Raw genomic sequence first — 13946 nt, 5'->3', positions numbered from 1 at the left:
TTCCTTCAAATACTGTTTCTGATTTGCCTCTGAACAACTTCTAGCCTTGCAAATAAACCAGGGGTGCTACAGACACTGTGGGCAAGCATTCACATTTAGAAGAAATAAGGAAAAGATTGTTGACAAATGAAAGGAACTACTTTTCATTTCACTGATACTGAGATAGGTACAAACTAGTTCAGTTACTGTTATACAGCAAAAAGAGGAGTCAATAAAAATAGCAAGAAAATATAGGAATAAGGACCTGAAGGTGAATATTAACAGACAACAACTGCAGTCTGGTTGTTTTAGGGATGAACACTGATTTAAAAACCTAAACTGGTTGGAATTCAATTGAAGAGAATGGTGTACATTCTTCTGTCAAGGGTAGACCATATCAAATATAGTCCACTAGCATCCCCATCAGAAGGTACACTTGAAAATACAGCATTATTTAATCTTGCAAAAATCCCAATAATGAAATGTAAAACAAGTATTCTCAAATAAAAACATTAAACCCTGGAAATGCTCAGCAAGTCAGCCAGCATCTATGAAGGGAACAGTCCTTTTGAAAGATCATTGAACTGAAATGTTAATTCGATTTCTCTTTCCACAGATGCTTCAGCTATCAAGATAGTTATGGAATTTTGATTACAATTCAGATTTCCAGCACCTACAATTTTTTAATGCAAATATCTCACCTCTATGACACCAGGAATGCAGGTAAGGGTTGTAAATTCATATGAAGCTGCTTCACTTGCAGTGGAAGTCATCAAACTCAAAAACGTTGACTGAAAAATAAATATGTAGCATAACTTAGAAAAAACAGGGAGTGACAATTAAATACAATGAAGGTACAAAGCCGTACACTGATGCTCACTAAAAAGCTGCATTTTCAGAACTACTGAGAATAATTTTTGTGCATAAAAGCATAGTGTTTTTTTTCTTGCAGAACTTGTGATTAAGGAAGCCACTGCTTGTGGATTTTAGCACCATATTTAAAAAGCAAGTGGGGTCACTTGGCATTTTCTGTGGAGCTTGAGATCACAGAAGCATTTTTAAGGGGCAGTGTGAAAAGCCAGATATCATGGTCCACATTGGTACCAATGACATAGGCAAAAAGGGTGATTAGGTCCTGCAAAGTGAGTTCAGAGAGTTATGTGTTAAATTAAAGGACAGGATCTCCAAGGTGGTGATCTATGATTGCTCCCTGTGCCACGTGCTGGTGAGGCTAAAGACAGGAAGATAATACAATTTAACACGTGGCTAAGGAGATGGTACAGGAAGGAGGGCTTCAAATTTTGGATCACTGGGTTCTCTTTTAGAAAAGGTGAGATCTGTACAAACAGGACAGTTTGAACCTGAACTGGAGGGAGACCACTATCCTTCCAGAAAGGTTTGCTAGTACTGCTCTAGGTGGTTTCAACTAGAGCTGCAAGGGTAATGGGAATTAAGAGAGGCAGGGCAGCTAATGGAGTGGTTGTGGGGAAAGTAGATGTTAAGCATTCATACAAAGATAGAAACAGAAAGGTTGAGTGAAGTGGGACTAATATTCTGAACTCTGGTTATTTGAATGTAAAGAGTATTGATCAGCATATGGAATTATGATACTGCAGCCATTAGTGAGTCTTGGTTGCAGGAGAGGTAGAAATGACAGCTCAATGTTCCAGCCTTCCATTGTTCTAGACATGATAAAGGGATATTAAAGGGAGGGGGCAGCATTACATGTCAGGGAAAGTGTCATGCCAGAGCTCAGACAGGAAAGCAGGAGGGCTCTACTACTGAGACTTTATGGGTGGAACTGAGGAATAAGAAAGGGATGACCATGCTAATGGGATTATATTAAAGACCTTGCAATTGTCAGTGGGATTTAGAGAAGCAAACTTATAGAGAAATAGCAGACAGTTGCAAGAAAAATAAAGTTGTGATAGTAGGTGATTTTAACTTTCCACATATTGACTGGGATTCTCATGCTATAAAAGGACTGGATGAAATAGGACTTGTCAAATGTGTTCAGGACAGTTTCCTTAATCAATATATAGAGGTTCCAATTAGATAAACCACAATACCAGAACTAGAGAGCATCGTAAGAAAGGTGACAACACTTCAGATCTAGTGATCATAATTCCAATTATTTCAAGATAACTAGGGAGAGGCTAGGACTGGGTCCTTGGGTTGAGATTCTAAATTGAAGAAAGGCTAATTTTGATAGCATCAGAAAGAATCCAGCAAGTGTGGATTGGGATAGATTGTTTTCTGGCAAAGGGATGCTTGATAAGTGGGAGGCCTTGAAAGGTGAAACATTGAGAGTACAGAATTTCTATGTTCCTGTTAGAATAAAAGGCAAGGGTAACAGGTTTAGAGAAACTTGGTTTTTGATGGATACTGAGGCCCCAGTTAAGAAGTACCTGTAGTACACAGGAGCTGTAGGCAGCAATGAAGAAATAAGGTACTTGAGGAGGATAAGAGACAAAAAAGAACAATTAAGAGGGAAACCAGGAGGGCTAAAAGAAGGCATAGGGCTGCAATGGCAGACAAGGTGAAGGAGAATCCCAAGGGTTTCTATAGATATATTAAGACTAAATAGACAGCAAGGGACAAAATTGGTCCATTTGTAAATCAGCGTGGTCATCTAAGCATGGAGCCTAAAGAGATGGGGGAGATCTTAAATGGATTTTTTGCATTTGTATTTACTCAGGAGATGGATACAGAGTCTACAGAACTTTTATTAGAGGCACAATAGTAGTGGGATCATGGACCATATCCAGATAACAGAAGAGGAGGTGCTTGTTATCTTGGGTAAATTAAAATAAGTAGCCAGGGCCTGGCAAGAAGTCCTTCATACCTCGTGAGAGGCTAGTTCAGAAACTGCAGGGGCCCTAGCAGAGGTATTTAGAACATCCTTAGGCACAGGTGAGGTGCCAGAGATTTGGAGCACAGATAATGTTGGTCTGTTGTTCAAAAATGCTCTAAGAATAAACTGGGATGTTATAGACTGGTGAGCCTGATATCAATAGTGGGTAGATTAATGGAAGGTACTATAAGGAACAGGATATATAAGTATTTAGATAGATGGTCTGATTTTGGATAGTCAACATGGCTTTATGAGTGATGTCTAACCAATCATGCAGATTTCCGAGGGGGTTACTGGAAAAGATGATGAAGGAATGGCAGAAGATGTTGTCCACATGGACTTAGCAAGGCCATTAACAAAGTTCTGTGTGGGAGCTAGTCCAGAAGGTTCAGTCGCTTAGCATTCAAAGTGAAATAGTAAACTGATTCGGCATTGGCTTCGCGGGAGAAGCCAGAGAGTGATGGCAGATGGTTGCATCTCTGACTGGTGGTGTGCCGCAGGGAGCAGTGCCGGGTCAATTGCTATTTGTCATCTTATATTAATAATTTGGATGATAATGTGGTAAACTGGATCAGCAAACTTATGGTTGACACTGAGATTGAGGACATAGTGGACAATGAGGAAGGCTATCTCAGCTTGCAGGATATCAGGACCAGCTGGAAAAATAAGCTGAATAATGGCAGATGGAATTTAATGCTGACGTATGAGGAACTGCATTTTCGGGAACAAACCAGTATAGGACTTACACAGTGAATGGAAGGGCACTGAGGATCAGAGCGATCTGGGAATACAGATCCACAATCTGTTGAAAGTGGCGTCACAAGTAGATAGGGTTGTAAAGAGCTTTTGGCACATTGGCCTCACAAATCACAGTATTGAGAACAGGAGTTAGTATGTTATATTGAAGTTGCAGAAGACATGGCAACTTCAAATTTAGAGCACTGTGTTCAGTCCTGGTCACCTACCTAGAGGAAAGATATCAATAAGATTGAAAGAATACTGAGAAAATTTACAAGGATGTTGATGGGACTTAAGGACCTGAGTAGGTTAGGACTTTATTCACTGGAGCATAGAAAGATGAAGAGAGATTTGATAGAAGTATATAAAGTTATAAGGGGTATAAACAGGGTAAACACAAGCAAGGTTTTTCCACTACTGTTAGGTGAGACTAGAACTAGAGGTCACAGCTTAAGGGTGAAAGGTAAAATAGTTAAGGGGAACCTGAGGAAGAACCTCTTCATTCAGAGGGTGGTGCAAGTGTGCAACGAGCTGCCAGCTGAAGTGGCGAAAGCCGTTTTGACTGCAACATTTAAGAGAAGTTTGGTAAGAATACAGATGGAAGGTGCATGGAGGGCTCTGGTCTAGGTGTGGGCTGGTGGGACTAGGCAGAGTATCCGTTCAGCATGGACCAGAGGGGCCAAAGGGCCTGTTTCTATGCTGTAGTGATACATGACATCATGCTTCTGGTTTGCTCATGTTTCTTGCGTTGATTGCTCCATACAAGCAACAATCACCTTGGATCAACCCATTTCTCAGCTATGCTATATTTATGCAGCATCTTATCAAATGTTTCAAAGCATTGAAGGGGTTATTTTCAAAATGCTTTAAATACTAATGAGTGATGTTCTTTAAGGCCCATCTGAACCGTAAGAAATAGCTGGAAATATTTTATTCCATTTAATTCATATGATTGATGCACTGATAATAAAAGCACAAGCACTTGACATGAAGATCACAAACTTTGGATCTACAGAAAACAAGTACTGACTATAACAACAATTTCACAAGTGTGTACATCATTTCATACAACCATTTACAACGAAGATTTTATGCTCTGATAGCAATTAGAAATTGTAACCAGAAAAATAAATCTACATTTGACTGGTATTGCACTTTTAACACTACAATGAATGCAAACGAATTCTGTTCAAAACTTTGATGAGGGTGGAGGGGTTTAAAGTCCTTGTACAGCTCAGTAAAACTCCCATATTACAGAGAATGGTTCAAAGGCTTTTGTATTGTTGTGGTCATGATTCCTGTTGTACTTTTTCGGCCTTTAACATGGTGGTGGATTACGTGCAGGAGATAAAAGTCTAACTTTATTTACTCAAGAGGGAGAAAAAGTAAGGCCAAAGCAGGAAGTGCACAATACCACATATTAATGTTTTGGGTGTTAGCATTCATTGAGTGGTCTCTAAAGGAAACAAGGCTTGCACAGTTAAAATGCTGAATGAAGTTTTGTCCATTTACAGCATCTCCTCCAATTTGTCCCACCAACCATGTTAGTCCAACACACAACACTGTTGTTGGGAAGTGTAAAAGACGTACAGAGTAAACTTGTTCTTACCTTGCCCACAGAAGGGAATCCAATCAAAGCTACCCTGGCATCTCCTGATTTCATCACATCGAAGCCTTCACCTTTTGATCCAGCTGATTTTGGGGGTTCTAACAAGTGTGCTCTGTACTTAGCAAGTTTGGCTTTTAACAAGCCCAAATGATACTCAGTGGCTGTAAAATATCAATCATATTATAGTCAGTCTCCCAGTAATGTTGACTTCAGATCTATTCAGTGTATTTATTCCCGTATTCTATGAAACCATTCTTTGTGATATATATAATTGGCTTGGATTTTAAAAAAAGATGGGTTTATTAGTAAGTTTATAGATGATACAAAAGTTGGTAAAGTTGTGGGTAGTGGAAAAGGTTGTCAAATGCAGGATCTAGATCAGTTGCAGATATGGGTGAAGAAACTACAGATAGAATTTCATCTGGGCAAGTGTGAAGTGTCGCACTTTTGGAGGTCAAATGTAAGGGAAATATGCACAGTAAATTGGAGGATGCTTCGTGGCACTGAATAACAGGTATCTTGGGGTCCAGGTCCATATCTCCCTGAAAGTTGGCAACACAAGTTGAATAAGGTGGTCAAGAAGGCAGATGGCATACTTGCCTTCATCAGTCAGTGTGCTGTGTATAAGAGTTAGGAAGCCATGTTGCAGCTGCATAATATTTTGTTTGGAGTATTGCCTTAGTCTGGTCACTCCATCAGAGATGATGTGGAAGCATTGAAGAGGTTGCAGAGCAATTTCACCAGGATGCCACCTGGATTAGAGAGTATTGGTTGGACAGATTTGGATTACAGTATCAGAGGCTTAGGGGAGGTCTAATAAGAGTTTATAAAATTAGAGGTGGCATGGATAGATAATCAGAGTCTCTTTCCCAGGGTAGAAATGTCAAATACCAGAGGGCATAGCTTTATGGTGAGAGAGGGACAGTTTTTTTAATATACAGAGTGATCATTGACTGGAAGAAAAAAGATAGTGAAAGAAGATCTGAGACTGCCATTTAAGAGGCACATGAACATGAAGGGAATAGAGGGATCTGGATTTAGTTTCATTTGACCTCATGGTCAGCACAGACATTTTGGGCCAAAGGACCACAAAACCCAGGCTAATGCATCCGTGTGCAATGAAGAACAAATCACTCAAGGATAACATGCTTCATGTATAAAACTCTTAACTCTGGCTCTAAAATTGTTCTAACTACTACTCCTACTGGTGAACTTGTAGGGACCATCCATCACCCCAAATTACACAGAAGAATTAGCTCCCTCCAGATCCAGCATGAGTTTACAATTTTAAAAAAATCAGATGATGTCATTACTAAAAGCAGAAATCAATAAACAGATATATCTTTGCTCTTGTACAAAAATGTTTATAACATGGTGTATATACTTATACACCACATCATTAAATTATCTGTGAACTGACAAGGTCCACTCAAGGCTCTGCACCGATTTGTTCTGGAGGCATCAAATGAACAGGATTGAAATGTGAACTCACAAGGTCAGTCTAGAGTGTGGACTGAGCATGTGGCCACAGCACTTGTATGTTTCAGCTATCTTGATTTGCTTTGTAGAACACTGAAAATATTAAATCTAAAATTGTGCTTTTAACTTTATAATTTACTGCAATTAGAAACTCAATCGGTTTAATGACATTTTGGATTTTCACTACTGAAAATACCTTTAAGTTATTACCTTTCTGCAACAAACTGACGTCAGAAAACGGCAAGAAGTTAATGAACTCCCAATTCAGTTCAAGTTTAATTGTCATTAATCACACACATGAATACGGCCAAATGAAACAGAATTCCTCAGGGGCCAAGGTACAAAACACAGTATCAGTAGTCACACACAGGGCACACATATAAGCATATATAGTTACAATAGCAGGAAAACATACCATCTTAAAAATAGCCCAAGTCCCTGAGTGGCATGGCCTATATATTGATAGAGCATGGGATGTTGTCCTAGAGCTATGTATCTGCACAAACAAGCACGCAGTTAGTTCTTCATCACGTGCTATTCCAGCCGCAAAGACAATCCAGCTTTCTTCCACTGAGTGAACACTGGAGGGCAAGCCCCCAACCAGCACAGATTCCAGCATGGCCAGAGGCCTCTGCTCTCTCCCACACGGCCTCTGGAATCTCCTCTCCTGGGTGGCCTCAACAGGCATGACAGCCTGTTCCGTGCAACAACTGAAGCCATGAAGTTCCCCTGCTGTCAGTCTCACCTATGAACCAGAGCTAGACTTGCAGTTTACTACATTACCAATGTCCAGCAGGGTCTTGTGATCACAATAAGATCTCCAAGATAATTATTTGCACTGTTTGTTGACCCATGCATCGCTTCCACACAATGATACCCAACACATCCAGTTGACAACACAGTACACAAACCCAGCTCCATCGATATCCAGCAACTTGCTAAAGGGGTAGACCTGCTAGACTTGATGTTCTTAATATCCAGTAGTGTCTTGAGATCGTAAAAAAAGATGTAAAGGGTGAACAATTATTCCTTTGGTTGGACCCGGAGAGGCTGTTGCGACAGTGTGTGCCATCTTACCACAAGCAAGCAAGAAAAACCTGTGCTGATCAACTGGCTGGAGTGTTCACTGAGACCTCTAACCTCCTGCTTCAATTATACCAGTGCCTAAAAAGAACGTGGTAATGTGCCTCAATGTCCACTGTTCAGTAGCACTTACATCCACAGGGAACTGTTGGTGTTGAGGCACATCAACTCCTGCCTGAGAAGTGACTCGGATCTGCTCCAATTTGCCTTCTCGAACAGATCCACTGCAGATGTTATCTCACTGGCTCTTCGTATTGACAACAAAATCTCCTGCCCGATCTCACAGGTGCAACACGAGGCTGTGTACTTAGCCCCTTGCTCTACTCACAGGGTAGCCACTATGACTGTGAAGCTCAGCAGAGCTCCAATGCCATATTCTAGTTTGCTGACAACACCACTGTCAATGGCTGAATCAAAGGTGGTGACGAGTCAGCACATACAAACCCCATTTCCAGAAAAGTTGGGATATTTTCCAAAACGCAATAAAAACAAAAATCTGTGATATGTTAATTCACGTGAACCTTTATTTAACTGACAAAAGTACAAAGAAAAGATTTTCAATAGTTTTACTGACCAACTTAATTGTATTTTGTAAATATACACACATTTAGAATTTGATGGCTGCAATACACTCAAACAAAAGTTGGGACAGAGGCATGTTTACCATTGTGTTACATCACCTTTCCTTTTAATAACACTTTTTAATCGTTTTGGAACCGAGGATACTAATTGTAGTAGATTTGCAATTGGAAATTTTGTCCATTCTTGCTTGATATAAGACTTCAGCTGCTCAACCGTCCGTAGTCTCCATTGTCTGATTCTCCTCTTCATGATGCGCCATACATTTTCAATAGGAGATAGATCTGGACTGGCAGCAGGCCAGTCAAGCACACGCACTCTGTGTCTACAAAGCCACGCTGTTGTAGCCCGTGCAGAATGCAGTCTGGCATTGTCCTGCTGAAATAAGCATGGACGTCCTGGGAAGAGACGTCGCCTTGATGGTACATATGTCTCTCTAAAATCCTAATATACGCCTCAGAGTCAATGGTACCTTCACATACATGCAACTCACCCATGCCGTGGGCATTGATGCACCCCCATACCATCACAGATGCTGGCTTTTGCACCTTTCGCTGATAACAATCAGGATGGTCATTTTCATCTTTGGCACGGATAACTCGACGCTCGTTTTTTCCGAAAACTCGCTGACATGTGGGCTCATCTGACCACAGCACACGGTTCCACAGTCTTTTGGTCCATCTGAGATGTGCTCGGGTCCAGAAAACTCGCCGGCATTTCTGCATAGAGTTGATGAATGGCTTCCTCCTTGCGTAATACAGTTTCAAGTTGCATTTCTGGATGCAGCGACAGACTGTGTTAAGTGACAATGGTTTTCCGAAGTACTCCCGAGCCCAGGTGGCTATAATTGTCACAGTAGCATGACGGTTTCTTAGGCAGTGACACCTGAGGGCTCGAAGATCACACGCATTCAACAGTGGTTTCCGACCTTGCCCTTTACGCACTGAGATGTTTCTGAATTCTCTGAATCTTTTCACAATATTATGTACTGTAGATGTTGAAAGACCTAAATTCTCTGCAGTCTTGCATTGGGAAATGTTCCTTTTAAACTGACTAACAATTCTCTCACGAATTTTGGCACAAAGGGGTGAGCAACAACCCATCCTTGCTTGCAAAGACTGAGCCTTTGATGGACGCTACTTTTATACCCAGTCATGATACCTCACCTGCTACCAATTAGCCTGCTTAATGTGGAGTCTTCCAAACCGGTGTTACTTGAATATTCTGTGCACTTTTCAATCTTATTTTAACTCTGTCCCAACTTTTGTTGAGTGTGTTGCAGCAATCAAATTCTAAATTTGTGTATATTTACAAAATACAATTAAGTTGGTCAGTAAAACTATTGAAAATCTTTTCTTTGTACTTTTGTCAGTTAAATAAAGGTTCACGTGAATTAACATATCACATATTTTTGTTTTTATTGCATTTTGGAAAATATCCCAACTTTTCTGGAAATGGGGTTTGTAGAAAGATTGAAAATCTGGCTGAGGGGTGCCACAGCAAAAACCTCTTACTCAATGTCAGCAAAACCAAGAAGCAGATTATTGACTTCAGGAGGAGAAAACCAGAGGTCCATGAGCCAGTCCTCATCAGTGGATCAGAGGTGGAGAGTCAGCACCTTTAAATTCCTCACTCTCAAGGACTCTTCATCTCATGTTCTCGATATTTATTGCTTATTTACTCATTATTACTAATTCTTTCTTTTTCTATTTGCACAGTTTGTTGTCTTTTGCTCACTGGTTGAATGCCCAAGTTGAGGTCTTTCACTGATTCTATTAAGGATTTATTGAGTATGCCGGCAAGAAAATGAATCTCAGGGTTGTAAATGGTGACACATATGTACCTTGATAATAAATCAATTATGAAGTTAAAAGCTCAATTTTCAATTTGTATTTCACAGAGCATAAAATAAACTGGAGTATTGATGAAATTAAGATAGAGATTGAAATACCATCAACAATTTCTTTAAAAAGTTATACACTATTTTAAAATCTCTCCAGGGTGGTAAAACAGTGTCTTTAACAATTCCAAGTTTGCTCTTTCCTCCATTAACTAGGGATATTTACTTCATACATCTTCCACATTTAACCTAGATCTCTGCAACCTGCTGTCCATCAACTTCCTTGTATTAACACAAAGGCATGCTAACACCATACCAACAGATGAAAATCTAAAACAGAAAATCCAGGGAAATCTCACTGGGTTCAATGTGAAACATCGACTGTTTCTCTTGCCACAGATGTGTCCTGACCCACTGAGTATTTCCAGTATTTTCCAATTCAGTATCATACCAGCAGGCTTTGCTTTTATTTCTCATCTAATTATTGTTCTTCATACAATACTCTTATTTTGAGTTTTCAGCATACATTATATGGAAAATGTAGAAAATTACTGCCTGCGTAACAGGGTGAAGAAGCCAGTATTCTAGACAACTGAAATAGGTTGTGCCCATAATCCACTGGTGGTCAGCTGTATTACTGAACACAGTCCACAGCGTCACCAAACACAATGCCGAGGTGATGTAACCCATTGATCTCAACTTGAACGGAACAGTGAAATGAATGAGGTGAAAGTGTAGTGAACACAATTAGCAGGATGCAGTGAGAAAGGATTACAAACTACAGAGTGTGATGTTTGTAAATGAATGTCAATGTGGTGCATACTAGGGATTCTGTAGATGCTGGAAATCTTGAACAATGCGCTCAAAATGCTGGAGGGAATCAACAAGCCAGGTAGCATCCTTGTCTAGGCCTAAAGCATCGACCGTTTGCTTCCCTCCATAAATGCTGTCTGACTTACTGAGTTCCTCCAGCATTTTGTCTCTCAGTGTGGTACAAAATGCCCGAGAGTGATGAACAAATCTGTATGTGGGAGGATTGGTTACTAAGCCTAGGCTCGGGAAGGACAATGAACTCAATGGGTAAGATGAAAACAGCTAATTATTGGAGTCCTACACAATGTCCAATCCTGATGAAGGGTCTCGATTCGAAACATTGACTGTTTACTCTTTTCCTAGATGCTGCCTGGCCTGCTGAGTTCCTCCAGCATTTTGTGTGTGTTGGCAATTATTGGCGTGTGTAGTGAGGAAATGATGATCATTCTATAGCTTGCATGGGGAATTTTTCTTTAAAATTTCAAGGGTGTGAAGAGGTCTTCAGTGCAGGAGGACAAAATAACCACCTAGGGAGTTCAAATAAACAACATATAGGTTAATGCGGTGGTAATGAATATAATCTACAGGAAGCGAGGAAGGTTTAGAACATAGAACAGTACATTACAGGAGCAACCCCTAAGGCACACAATATTGTGCTGAACTAATCAAATTAGAAATGAAATGCCCAACTGACTTAATCTCTTTTGCTACACAATATCCATATCCTTCCATTTACGTGCCTCTTAAATGTATTTTATTTGTCTCCACCTCCACCCCATTCCAAGCACCCACCACTCTGTGCAAAAACTTGTTCTGCATATGGCCCTTGAACTTTCCTGCCTCACCTTAAATGTATGTCCTCTGGTATTAAACATTTCAACCCTAGGAAAAAGTTACTGCCTATCTATGCCTCTCATAATCTTATAAAGCTCTATCAGATCTTCACTCAGTCTCTGCCAGCCCAGAGAAAACCCAAGTTTATCTAATCTCACTTTAAAATACGCCCTCAACTCCAGGCAGCATCCTGGTAAACCCCATCTATACCCTCTCCAAAGCCTTGATATCCTTCCTGAATTGGGTCAACAAGACTGAATGCAATACCCAGGTGTGACCAAATTAATTTTGCAAAATACCTTCCTGACTCTTGAACTCAATTCATCAACTAATAAAAGGCAAACACGCTACATGTCTTCTTCACCAACCTATGGATCTATATAACACTTTCAGGAAACTAAGTTTGGACCCCAATATCCCTCCATTGAATTTGCCTCCTCCACCACCCTAGGAAGCATATTCCAGTCACCCACCATTCTGTGAAAAAAACTTGCTCCACACACCTCCTCAGAAGTCACCTTAAGTCCATGCTCTCTGATACTAGACACGTCAACCTTGGGGGAAAAAAACTGGCAATGAAGGGTTTTGCCATGAACAATGTACCATCTCTTTACATTTGATCTCCCAAAGTGCAAAACGTCACATCTGGCCAAGTTAAACTCTGTCTACTATTTCTCAGCCCATAGCTGTAAATGAGCTAGATCCCATGGTACCCCTCGTTATGCTAACCATAATGCCACTAATTCACAACCTCATTGATCCACCAATCCACATTTTTATTCACGTCATATCACAAACTAGAGGTTCCAAAACGGATCCCTGCACACTAGTCACAGACCTCCAGCCAGAACAAGACCCACCACTACCCTCCTCAGAGGACAAAATTTATAGAATGCACATGGGAGATATAGTTAAAAGTACACTGAATGGCATGTGAGCTTATTTTAAAAATCTACACATTGTGAAGACAGTAAATAAATAAAATCTAACAAGTACATGCAGATATTAATGAATGCTTCAGTGTACAAACAGCAAGGAATGGAGTGAAGGTATAGTGTGTAGCTGGGGTTGATAAATACAATCTATTCGATAAACGATAAACGGTTTGGTAAATTAATATGGGGTGGGATATTAATAAATCAATATGGGGTGGGAGTGTAGAGTTAATGAACAACCTAATAAGGAAAAGTAGGAAACAAGGAATGGTTTATTTATTATGTTTGATAAGGCGCAAATGGAAAATAATGAACACATTCTATGAAGTGCAGGGGATTAAGGAATCAAATGAAGCTAATAAGCACATGCTAAGGATGCAGAGGGTTAATCATATGTGGCGCAAGGCCCGTGAGCACATTGAGCATGAACAAATTCTGGGGGTGCAATGGGCATATTCTACAGTGGGAGTCTACGTTCACTTTCTACAGGCTACGGGCTCATGGACACATTGCACAGACTATGGGGGAGGGGAGCAAGAACTCATTGTACCGCAGCGTCTACGGGCTACGGATGAAGTTTATTTCATTTCCACGGCGCCAACCTTTGTTTTTCTGGGTCCGTGCGATTTCCTTCTCGATCTCCGAGATTTTCTCCAGGATCCCCATGGTTGCAGCTTTGAATCCCGGAGCAAATTCACCAAAAAGTTGTCGCAAATTCTGGAAACTTCCCACAGCGGATCCGGAACCCGGCTCGATTGCATCCGAGAAAAATATCCTGGCTTCCTCTGAGCGCGTCTTTGGTTCCGCTCCTTGCTGCTGCTGCCGCAGTCACGGGGAAATCTGCAGACGAATGAAATGGATAACGAGCAAGTGGGCACTGCGACAACACACACACAAGATGCTGGTGGAACGCAGCAGGCCGGGCAGCGTCCATAGGGACTCCAGTCCTGACGAAGGGTCTCGGCCCGAAACGTCGACAGTGCTTCTCCCTCTCGATGCTGCCTGGCCTGCTGTGTTCCACCAGCATCTTGTGTGTTGTTGCTGTCGCAGTGCCCACTTGCTCGTTATCCATTTCACATCACTTCATCACATTTTTGTTTGCGTTATATTTTCTTGGTTTGGAGGTTAACTGACACATTCTCTATCCCTGTAGCTGCTAATGTAATCTATTTTTTCCCCTTCATTTCGTTTACGTAGACAATT

General features: G+C 40.8%; 1 protein-coding gene across 1 annotated transcript in view; it reads right to left on the bottom strand.

Annotated features, from left to right (window-relative positions):
• Positions 1 to 13672, bottom strand: part of drg2 (developmentally regulated GTP binding protein 2) — a 40126-nt gene extending 26454 nt beyond the window's left edge. The window contains exons 1-3 of the mRNA XM_073060849.1: positions 13346 to 13672; positions 5181 to 5341; positions 681 to 770 (exon numbers count right to left, since the gene is read on the bottom strand). Coding sequence (XP_072916950.1) covers positions 681 to 770; positions 5181 to 5341; positions 13346 to 13409 — 315 coding nt within the window. The 5' untranslated portion in view covers positions 13410 to 13672. The remainder of the gene's footprint in view (positions 1 to 680; positions 771 to 5180; positions 5342 to 13345) is intronic.
• Between the last annotated feature and the right edge of the window lie 274 nt (positions 13673 to 13946).

The sequence above is a fragment of the Hemitrygon akajei genome, chromosome 11 (assembly GCF_048418815.1).
Source record: "Hemitrygon akajei chromosome 11, sHemAka1.3, whole genome shotgun sequence".
Lineage (NCBI taxonomy): Eukaryota > Metazoa > Chordata > Chondrichthyes > Myliobatiformes > Dasyatidae > Hemitrygon > Hemitrygon akajei.
The sequence above is the reverse complement of the archived record's forward strand: the minus strand, read 5'-3'. Positions and strand labels throughout refer to the sequence as shown.